Source organism: Octopus bimaculoides, chromosome 15 (genome assembly GCF_001194135.2).
Source record: "Octopus bimaculoides isolate UCB-OBI-ISO-001 chromosome 15, ASM119413v2, whole genome shotgun sequence".
Lineage (NCBI taxonomy): Eukaryota > Metazoa > Mollusca > Cephalopoda > Octopoda > Octopodidae > Octopus > Octopus bimaculoides.
Window position 1 is genome coordinate 3,626,825 of NC_068995.1, and position 12,479 is coordinate 3,639,303.

Consider the following 12,479-nt stretch of genomic DNA (forward strand, 5'->3'; position numbering starts at 1 on the left):
TCTTATATATATATATACATATATATTTATACACACGCACACACATATATATATGTATGTTTGTATGTGTATATGTATAAGCGGCCATAAAGGAAGTGAATTTCGCCACACCACGTCAGAAATCTCTGACCTTCGTTAGTTCCAGTAGCTCCGCAGTTTCAAGTTGTGAGTCTCTGTCAATAAGACCAACAATGATGAGTGAACTCCGTACTACATTAGGGTTCAGATGTCTACAAAATATAACAACCTACGTGGTCCTGGTGTTTAGTACGATAATAGGGGCCAGCAATTGATCAGAAGTGGCATAGACGGAGCGAGGTAGTTTTCCATCTGTTTCCCGTCTCTTTTTCAATGCAAAGAAAACTGCGTGTGTATGAGCATCGATGGAGAAGAAAGCTACCAGCCAATTTGTGTCCAAATGTGAATGACACGACACCACCAGTTCAGAAGAACAGAGACCATAGTAGTAGTGGTAGAAAAAGTAGAAAGAGGGAACAGTAGAGGATGCAGTATGTCGATGTCTATGACTAAATGCGGTAACTTGAGGGCTGCCTATTGTCAAAGAGCTCGTGGTATAAAAATAGAGATCTCGAGTAGTTAATTTGTGTGGTGTGGAGGTTCAATTTCCAACAGTCTGTCACATTTTAGTGATTTCTTTAGCTTTGTCATTCGGCACTTCGCCAATTAATTGTGTTTCACTCATTAAACTAAATCGGACATAAAACAGAAATTCAAATATTTCCTAAAAATATGAATTCAAATATTTCTTTTTGTTCGAGTGAAATATCTTGTCTGATGATGACGTCAGGAGAATGTTTGGTTTTTCAAGAAAACCGGTTGTTCTATAAATAGTTTCTGTTGACATAATAAAAAGAAACACGCACACACAAATACACACACACACACACACGCACAAAATACGAAAAACAAATGTGAAAGAATCAAAAGGAAATGAAATTTATTCATAAAATCGATGCCGCTATTATGTTATGAGGATGAAAGAGTTGGAAGGAGACTTGATTGTTGGTAAATGTAGATTGGAGTGGGGGACGGGGTGCTGTTGATGGCCGTGGGGGAGTGATGTTGAAGGAAGTGTAAACGATAAAATAGAAAGAGGGGTGGGAGAAGGAAGAAAAAAATGTATGCGCGATAGACGAGTACATCAATAAATTCGAGGCGGTACCCTTGGAGACAGCGAGTATAGGGTGGGCTGTAATGAAGAGACAAGAGTTAAGTTAACAAGAGAGGCCAGTATAAAAAAAAGCTGTGTGTAATGACCAGCGTTGTTCTTTAAATTCTCTCCATCCTCTTTGATTGACGTGTGTACGTTGAGTTGTGAAGCCAAACTCGCTGCCCAAACTTAGACAAACAAAATAACCCATTTACATTGATTTACAGAACAACATTCATTTGGACCAGGTTTTCGGTTTGTTCATTTCTCAAATCCCACCACCTTCTCCCCCACCTACACATCCTAAACTTCCCGGCGTTATGACGTGGGTTAAGAGCATTTTGCCTTTCAATCCCTCCCTAACTCATCCACACATTCTATTATAACTCTCCTTCACCTGCACAAAATAGCTTCTTTTTCTTTTTTCCTTTAAGCACCTAATTTTTTTTCAACTCGCTTTTAGAGAGCTCTACTCCTTGTTATCTCTCTCACTCGCTGTTTCCTTTTTTTCTCCCTCTCTGTTTCTCTCTTCTCCTCCATCTCTCTCTCACTCAGTATTTTTTTTACTGTTACTATTTCGTTTTGTTTACCGATCTTTCAGACTTTTGATACGCGTGCTCCCTCTAGTCGGTCAAAGCTATAAATTTTAACCGTAGTAGTAGTAGTATTAGCAACACCAGCAGTAGTAGTTCCTGTTGTAAAGTTATACTTAAAATAAATGCAAACAATAGTCCGATAGAGACTTGTCTATCTGTCATTGAAGGTTCGAATCTGTCTGCAGTCTATATGACACCACACCCCCCTTCCAGGGATAATTTATTCACGTCCAAATGGTTAATTTCCAACATCTAGTGTTAATTATAATCAGACATCGACGACAATCATCTTTAATTTTATTCCTTTCAATGGCATCTCCCCCCCCCCACCTCTCTCTGTTTCCAGCATTCTTTTATCTTACCCCTTTCCCCGTGTTTCAGTTACTGGACTTCGAAAATGCTGGGGCACCACCTTGAAGGGTGGCTTTCCTACAGATGTGTGACCGACCCCAACGATTTTGTAGCCTCATAACTTCCAGAAAAATGGAAACTTTTTAACGAATGCTGTAGATCCAGACTGCATAGGGATTCGTTGGAAAGAATTTTTTCGTGGGGTGGAGTGTGGAGAGGGAGCGAGGAGAGAAAGAGAGCAAGAGAGATAGACAAACAGACAGAGTGAGAGACAGAGAGAGAAAGATATTTATGACTAAATATAAAAATGTCACTGGAAAATATTGAAAATGTTGCAATACTCACTTCATTCTTTAACTTGCAACCAGAAAACCTACAAAATAATAATAAAATAATAATAATAATAATAATAATAATAATAATAATAATAATAATAATAATAATAATAATAATAATAAATACATTTCTCTGCCCTAGGTGCCAGGAAGACACTCGGCAAGAAATGGAAATAGAATTGAAATGAGATGCTAATGAAAATGATAGTAATAATAATGATAATAATAATAATAATAATAATAATAATAATAATAATAATAATAATAATATTAATAATAATAATAATAATAATAATAATAATAATAATAATAATAATAAAATGGCTTCCATAATCAATAAGTTAAGTTTTATTGAGGCTATCCAGAGATTTTCGAAATCTTTTTAAAGCCTCGATATTAAAGGGAAATTGTATTAACACAGGTTATATCAGTTACCTTTAGTGTGATTAAAGTAACTATTTATCGGTTACTACAGTCTAATTTTATGAAACATCGATCTTAAATTTGAGTAATGAATACTGTGAATAATGATTATTGAGTAAAAGTGATGTGGATAAAAGTGAAAAAGTGATTACTTACCGAGTGAGACCTTTGCCTGAGTAAACAGAATGATAGTATTGACTAGTTTCTCGGATACCAATTCCATAATAATGATATCTGGAATATAGAACGTATACAAAAGCTTATATAACGTTATATACACATGTCTATTCGTGCATGGATAAATGTTTATAAGTTGAGGGTCAAAGCTTCACCCCGAGCTATAAACTCTTAAGGCCGGTTTCCCGGATTCTATGGTGTATGTATTCCCCACCTGGATAGGACGATAGTCCGTCGCAGATTTACTCTCTTTTTTTATGCTAGTTGACTGGACTGCAGCAACGTGAAATGAAATGTTTTGTTCAACAAACACAACGCATCACCCGGTCCAGGAATCGAAACCATAATGGCTATTTATGTGTGTTGTTTAGTCCGAGGTAAGTACTGATTGGACAGCCTTATGGCGTAAGCTGTTGTAGAAAGGTTCCTGCTTCTAACTAGACATTTATCTGTCAAGGATTACATTGGCTGATGTATGTATGTATGTATGTATGTATGTATGTATGTATGTATGTATGCATGCATGCATGCTTGTATGTATGTGTGTATGTATGTATGTATGTATGCATGTATGCATGTATGTATGTACATATGTATATATGTATGTAAGTATGTGTATGTATGTATGTGCATGTATAAATATATATGTATTTATGTGTGTGTATATATATATATATATATATATATATATATATATATATATATATATATATATATATATATAAATGTATCTGTATATATGCATATGTGTATATGCAAGAGTGTATACATGTGTGTGAATTCATGTCTATCTATCTATCTATCTATCTATCTATCTATCTATCTATATACTTAATATAAAACGTGTGTATGTGTGTGTGTGTATGTGTAAGTGTGTGTGTGTGTGTGTGTGTATGTGTGTGAGTGTCTGTGTGTGTGCGTGCGTGTGAGTGTGAACAAGTTTGGGAATAAAAAATAATGAGGTAAGTAAAACAATTATTCATTCCTCTGAATTTTTTGAATAAAAACAAAAACCATAACGAAAATAATAAAAATAAAGTTTTACTTTACGAAATTCACTGTTTCAGTGTTTTAGCTTCCAGATATTTTGTCATAATTCAGCTAAAAAATATTATTCGATATATATATATATATATATATATATATATATATATATATATATATATATATATATATATATATATATATATATATATATATCAATATATATATATATCATATAGATATATATATCAATATATATATCATTTATATATATTTTATATATATATACATATATATATATATACATGTATACACATATAATATTTGTGTGTGTATTAATGCGCGCACGCGTGTGCATGTATCTATGTATGTGTGCATGTATGGATGTATTTATGTACGTATATATATTTATATGTGTATATATACGTACATGTATATAAATATGCATTAACACACACACTCACACACACGCACACATATATGTATATACATATATATATGTGTGCGTGTGTATGTATATGTTCAGGATGCGGTCAATAAATTGTCATCTGAATTATGTAAAAATGAAAATAACACTGACATCTTGTTTTAACAGATATATTTACCAAAATTACGTAAAAATATCTTGAAGTATTAAAGCGTAAATTTATTCAGTAAAATCACCATCGGCTTCAACCACGGCCTCTAGACGACTTCGTAATCTTCTGCAACTTTTCTAGACGGTCTCCTTGCTTAAGTTGGTGAACGCTACCATAATCTTTGCCTTCAGTTCATCTTTGGTGTTTCAAGGAGTTTTGTTGATCTCTCATTCAACGGCGCCCCACGCATAATAATCAAGGGGGTTGCAGTCTGGGGAGTTGGGTCGCCAGATGTTCGAGGTGTTGTGGACGCAGAAATTATCTGAAAGCCATGACTGGGTTCTCCTGCTTATGTGGCATGGTACTGAGTCATGTTGCCGGACATAGGGTCTTCCAACAGCCACCTTCTTGACCCAGGGCAGCACACACTGTGTGTTTGCGTGCGTGTGTGTGTATGTGCGTGCGCATGTAAGTTCTATGAACGTGTGTAGATGTTTCATTGCTTTTAGAGTTACATGCTATTTTTTTTCTAAACAATCTCCCTAAGAATGTCTCTCTACGAGGTGACCACATTTTGGAATTGGAAATGTCCACTTACTTGGAATGTCCACGTGTGCCCAGACGTCTGGTAGTGAGATGTGGAAACTTTTGGCGAATCGTCTAAAAGAAAATGAAGAAGAAGAACCTTAACATGGTAAATGTTGTGGGAGATATTCTTTCGTTCAAAAGGCCATTTCACTCTGTGTTTCTTCTTTAAGTTTCATTCAATCTTCATCCAGACTTCATTTCCTTTTTCTCTTTGTCTATCTGTCACTCACGCATTCAGTATACCACATGGCTGTTTATATTAATTTTTGTATATACATTAGCTATTCGCTAAACCATCTATAAATATTTATGGAAAATACATATAAGCTGACGGTGATTAATCCCGGAAATAGCCGAATGAGCAGTCACTACTGAAGAGGCTACGGAAATAGCCGAAACTGAATGTTCAGCATAGGGAATTCTGGAATCAGTGTTTTTGGGCGATTGCAGCTCTTGTGAGTATATATGTATACAATTATATGCTTTTACTACAGCATTAGAGAGCATTTTAGCTCTTATTTCTAGTAAAGTAGGTGTCTTGACGCCCTTAATCGCATTTAGTGTCAATTATATTATATTATCTTATCTTATATTATATTATATTATATTATATTATATTATATATATATAATATATATATAAAATATAATATAATATCTATCTATCTATCTATCTATCTATCTATCTATCTATCTATCTATCTATCTATCTATCTATCTATCTATCTATCTATCTATCTGTATGTCTGTCTGTCTGTCTATCTGTCTGTCTATCTATCTATCTATCTATCTATCTATCTATCTATCTATCTGTCTGTCTGTCTGTCTGTCTGTCTGTCTGTCTGTCTGTCTGTCTGTCTATCTATCTATCTATCTATCTATCTATCTATCTATCTATTTATTTATCTATCTATCTATCTATCTATCTATAAATTCAGCTTTTAAAAAAATACCCCAAAGAAAGAAATAATCATGGTAACATGGAACCTAAAATATAATTTTGCTCTCCTTACATTTCGTATTTTTTTTCGTGAAAGACATTTTTTTTTTTTTAATACTACAGTAATTTACACAATTATTCTAAATAAATAAGTTTTATAATCAGTATCCTTTCTTATGTTTATTGCACTACCTGGAGATATACGTTTAGAAGATTTCTTCTTATCAGAAATTAAACGAAAAAGAGAAAAATTTTCTGTTTATAACTCGGGGAAAAAAGTAAAAGTAAACAAACAAACAAAAAATAAACAATTAAAGTAAAAAGGTACAAAAGAAAACTTAAGTTTTTAGAAATAAAATGTATCAGAAAGTTTGATATATTTTGTGACAAAGTTCTCCAAAAGATGTTCGTTTATACAAAATTCCTGCAAAATTCAATGTAAACCTTTGTCGTTCAGTGGGAACCTATATGTCAGCTTTTCTCAACCACGGTTCGAAAGGCCGCATGGGGCCCTCAAGCACTATTCCGGCGGACTTCAACAGTCTTCTTTCTATTAATATAATAAATTTTTCTTTAACTGACTTACGTTTTTGCTTTGTTGGTGTGTGTGTGTTTGTATCTGTATATATATATATATATATATATATATATATATATATATATATATATATATATATATATATATATATATATATACACGCATACGTAAGGTATATATGTTTATAACTATCTATTTGTATGTGTTACATGTAGCCTGCACTGTGTGAGTGACAGTCTCTTCCTCAGCTGTCAACATGTGTCCATAACGGTTTCGTCACCTTTCAAAAGAACCCTTTCCTCCATCGGTGCATAGCAACAACGAAGTTATCATGGTTTGCCCCAGTTGTTTCCGAGGACCACACCGTACCACACTTTAATTCTTGCCTTCATCCATAGAACTGGTTAAATATTTCCGAATGCAAAATTATTCTTGATTTCTAAAATAAAATATTCTTTTATCTTCAAATTATTAATTCTAAGATGATTAAGGAATTAGAATTAATGTTTATTGCAAAAAGCAAATTAAATAACCGATGCCTCTGGCATAACTCTCGTGTACTTTTTTCTTCTTTCGAAGCCATCAAAACAATCTTTCCTTCAGCCGCTGGAAATATTTTCTACCATTTTTCCAAAACTTTTATAAAGTTACTTTCAAAAGTATTTGAATTCAGTTTTGTCTTAAGGCTCTGTCATAAATGTCCAAGTAGATTCAAGTACGAGAAGATGCATAGCCTAGTATGTGGTGTATGACTGTTGGATCGTAGGTTCGATTCTCGAACGGGGTGCATTGTATCGTCAAGTAAGACACTTCATTTTACGTTGCTCTCATCATGAGCTGAAAGAATTATTGCTCTCTTTTGAAAGTGACAATTACTTTCTTAAGTGAAAAACCGTCAACCCTAATATGGTGATGCCACACAATCTAATCATATGGAACTGATGACAGTTAACAACTAGTATTAATTAAAAAAAAAGTGATCGAAAATATTTAAACCAGAAAGAAGACAACTGGAAATCAAGGAATAAAACTAAAAAAAAAAAAAAAATCAACGTATTCTCAGATTAAAAATCAATAAAAACAAGCTACCTAATTGTAATTAAGTTGTTATGATCCCTCAAGTGATGTTTTACTGTTTTTAGTTAATCAACTTATGAATATTCATTAGAAAGCTATGCCTTATTCTATCATCATCACAGCCTTTCCTTTAAACAGCTTTACCAAATGGACTCTTAATTTGACAATTTCATGAAGTTGAGAAGTTGTAGGAAGTAAATAGGGGTGGTTTATCATCCCCATCTGAGATTTAGGAGGAATATCGATTAAATAACCTTTATTGGTGCTTAATAAAAGAAGTGAGACAGGGAAAGCAAAAACTTCCAGTTAAGTATTTTTCTTTCTTTCTGCGAAGTGACATTTGATCGTGTCTTTAGTCCAGCTGGATATCGTTTACAGAACGTCAACAAAATTTCCTTCAAAATTCAATTAATCTTATCGGAAATACGTTTTTTTTTCCTGGTTAAACATCAGCAGGTGATTTAAATAATGTTTGTTTATGACATTAAATGTACTTGCTTCAGCGGTGATAGAAAGAGAGATAGGAGTTTAACATTTAATCTCAGTCTGAATATAATGTATCTGTCATTGAAATCATCCTGCCTTATCCGAAATGTCCACAAGAAAGGATGGATTGGATGGCGCAAGAGGTCACTATTACTGGCGCAAGAGGTCACTATTACTGGCACAAGCATAGCTGTGGGGTTAAGCAGTTGACATCACGTGTACCTGGCTTCGGGTCTAGTTCTAATCAATGGTATCTTGGGTAAGTTCCTTCACTATAGCCTCTTGTTGACCAAAACCTCGGTAAATTTATTAGACGGTAATTGTGGGAAATTCGAGTGAGGAACTTTTTTCTGTTTTGGGGCCAGAAACATAAACCATCGTTACTCTCCACTCGACCCTTGGGTGCCTTTAGCGGAGCTTGTTCTCTTGGAAACATCGAGGCTTGTCATGGTCTACCGTGTGAAGATAACTTGTTTCTTTGGTCCTTTCAGTAGTGAAGGGTCTGCTTTTGTTTCGCAATTGCATGGTTTCGGGTTCTCGATTATATTTCCAGTGTTGATATAATTGTCCTTACTACGATGGAAGGCCAGCTCTGGAGAGATTTGAACCCGTGTCAGGTGTCGAAGTGATCCCAGAGTAACGCGAGACGAAGTGTTTTGCTCATGAACACAATCTCGGGATCATGAGTGCAAAACTCTAACCACATAGCCATGCGCCCTCAATAATAATAATAATAACAATAATAATAATAATAATAATAATAATAATAATAATAATAATAATAATAATAATAGTAGTAGTAGTAGTAGTAGTAGTAGTAGTAGTAAATAATAATAATCTATTTAGATTTCGGTAGTGTTAAGTATACTTTAAACACATTCTCGTAATGTCCAAAGACACACGGTGTAGGAGATAATGACAGAGTTAGGTTGAAGCGACAACTTGATAAACATTCGATCGGATGTGATATATCGAGTTTATTTAGTACAAGTTAAATAATTGTTTGCGATGTCTACTAACGTCTTCCTTAATATGGCTTTCATCTGGAGAGAAAGAGAAAGAGAAAGAAGAAAGCGAGAGTGAAAAGGGAGATAGAGAGAAAGAAAGAAAGAGACAGAGAGAGAGAGAGAAAGGAAGAGAGAATAAAACCTTGGTTGGTTTCACTTTGATAGTGGATTCGTCGAAAGAATTTTTCATGTCAAGGAGAGCGTTACGAAGACAAACAGCAGGTCGGAAGTCATGACCTGAGCTTGGCTTGTTTGTCGTCTTTTACTTGGAATATGTTTGAGAAAACCGAGCTACTCAGGGCACAAGCCTCTCCTACATAACTGAAGATGTCAACTAAGTGTTTTGAAGAAGAGGAAACTAAAATATATCATTAAAACAAACTGAGAAAATACAGATCTATACCACTACTCTGTAGTTTTCCTCAAGTAAAGGAAGTGTAATATGGCGACGTTGCTATTTTACTAATATATTTCAAGTCTGATCGTTGATATTTCCAATAAATAACTTCATGTGGTTAGTGACAGAGGTACGCAGAAGAAAAACCATCTTGTTAAGTAATTTCCGGAATTTCTAAATAGATATTTTATCAAATAAATTTAATTTACTGGAAATATTCTCCTCTCTTCACTGACAAAAATAATTAACATTTGCGTTCTCTGTTTGGAACTAATTGATCCCAATCAGCTACAAATATAATTTGGATGTTTTTAATTTTTTTTTTTAATAATTCCTATCTTTGAAATGGTGTAGTTTAATTCTGAATAAGTCATACAAATACAATATTACTTTTGATAATTTTAAAACTGTGTTACCAATATTATTTTAATGAAAATAACAATATATATTTATTTCATTTTTTCCCTGCAACAATTAATATCGATTTTGACTAGTCAGTGGAGACATAATCGATTGAATCAATTCGATTATATTTCCAGTGTTGATATATTTGTCCTTGCTACGATGGAAGGCCAGCTCTGGAGAGATTTGAACGTGGAAATGAGAGAAAGAAAGTTATAAAATACTGTAAGGAACTTTGTCTGGCGCTCTATTGGTTTAGATAAGTTATCAATCTAAAGGACTTAATGTAATACTTTATACGGGATTGCCCCAGCTGCTAGAAATAGCAACCAAATCTCTCTAAAAAAAAAAAAGAAAAAAGAAGAGGAAATTGGACCGTGTAGGCCTAAGTGGATCATGCCTCAAAAAATTGGCTTGCTAGTCGTGGATGGAATGCTTTTGATCATGGCGCTGTTGAATCAGAGCATACTTGGAGATCAGCAAGAAGAAGAAGAAGAAGAAGAAGAAGAAGAAGAAGAAGAAGAAGACGAAGAAGAAGAAGAAGAAGAAGAAGAAGAAGAAGAAGAAGAAGAAGAAGAAGAACAACAACAACAACAACAACAACAATGAATACAATGCAGAAATTAATTCCACGCTCATTTTCAATATTTTGCCAATTTCCTGTTCTGACACAATAAGTCAACGTGTGACTTACTCGAACATTCTCAAAGACAGAAGCCATTTTTTCAAAAAAAATTACAATCGATGATGTCTTTTGTTTTCTCATTGTTACTGCCACCTATTGGCAAAATAAGTTATTAAAACAGCGATATAATCACGTTTAATAAACATCGATTGGTGGGAAGAAATTGAAATATCGTATTTCGTTGTTGAAAATCTTAGAAAAGTTTGTACTTTGTTGAACCAGGAAATATTGACGTTATTAATTTAACAGCCATTTTGAATTGATGTTGAAAAGAAGTTTAATAGATTCTTCCCCAGAGCATTTTTTGTTTATTTCACCGAAAAATTGATCAGTAAAACATTATTAAATGGATAATTAAATGCTTCTTAACCAAAAGTTGTGGAATTTTCTCCGTTTTAAAATTAGTTAATAATAGTAACAAGGTCTTGCAGATATGTATTAGGAAATGAATGAACAAAGAAAAAAGAAGGTAAAACGGGAGAGACATGTTTTAACAAATGTTGTAGGGGCTTAATGTGTAAAAGGATGGAAAAGTGTTTTGACGCTTCGGATGCTAATCCCTCACCAGAAAAATTAAAAAGTTGAGAAAAGATGGTATGAAAAATAAGAATGAGAAAAGGTGGTGGGGGATGGGAGGAAAACATAAAGTAAGGGACCAGAGTACAGTTCTATAGGGGAAGGTTAGGTAGAAAAGAGGAGGCGGCAGGGTGGAGTGTACGTATAAGAGGGTGTCTGTGTATAGAGATTAACATAAGGGAAAATGTGAGTGTGTGGTGGCGTTAAGTGCGTGGGGTTTCTTGAGGTGTGCATAGATGTATGGAAGTATGAAAGTATGGTGGTGTAGTGTTGTGGGGTTGTGTGGGAAGAATGTGTGTAAGTGTAAACGTATTGAATGAAAGAGGAAGGCTTAAAGAGGAGGGGTATGAGGCGGGTACGATAGTGAGGTGAAAGTGAAGATAAACGTGATATTTAAACAAAGACGATGATGAAAACAAGGTATGAATGGTGAAACGAGTATAGCTTGAAGATATACTTACTTTTCCGAACGTGGCAGCGCAGGCAGGTTCTAGGATTTCTTGACGACAAAAATCTAAATAATGAGCATAAAGAATGCACCGTGGAAGGCAAACACCATCACAAATGCAGTAGTTATCTTCCAGCCTAGAAGTTGGAGAGAATAGAAGAGAGAAAGAGAAATGCATACGATAAACAGGACCGTCGTAGTAACTGAGATTCATATAGAGAGGCTAAATTTTGTATTTTAATGAAATTTAGTATAACTTCTTATGAATTGGAGTCGGGAAATGACAGAGAGTAACAGGTTCATTACCAAACCTCTTACGTTTACCATCTAGCTGACAAGCATGAATTAATTAGAGTACTGATCGAACTCAGGTTGAACACGTGAGATAAGTGTATTTTGTCCTCGACTGAGCGATATGCATGTCAGCCGTCACTCGCGAGAGAGTATAACTTGGTACTGTATACTATGCTTTTATTAACTGTTTTAGATGCCTATGTAGTTAAGAACAAACATAGGCACATCGGCTCTTCCAATCTTCGGCTAAGAAGAGTGGGGCAACGTGAAATGAAGTGCCCTGCGCAAGGACAAACGCACTGCTCAGTCCAGGATTTGAACTCACAACATTATTATCGTGAACCAAACATCTTAGCCATAAGGCTACGCACCTTCGCCCCCTTATATATATATATATATATATATATATATATATATATATATATAT

The 12,479-nt window shown here is 34.3% G+C and overlaps 1 protein-coding gene across 1 annotated transcript in view; it reads right to left on the reverse strand.

The window, feature by feature from the left end:
- Positions 1 to 12,479, reverse strand: part of LOC106869153 (DNA-binding protein RFX6) — a 113,729-nt gene that overhangs the window by 43,364 nt on the left and 57,886 nt on the right. Inside the window, exons 3-6 of the mRNA XM_052973435.1 lie at positions 11,772 to 11,895; positions 5,214 to 5,275; positions 3,033 to 3,110; positions 2,464 to 2,491 (exon numbers count right to left, since the gene is read on the reverse strand). Of these exons, the coding sequence (XP_052829395.1) occupies positions 2,464 to 2,491; positions 3,033 to 3,110; positions 5,214 to 5,275; positions 11,772 to 11,895 (292 nt within the window). The remainder of the gene's footprint in view (positions 1 to 2,463; positions 2,492 to 3,032; positions 3,111 to 5,213; positions 5,276 to 11,771; positions 11,896 to 12,479) is intronic.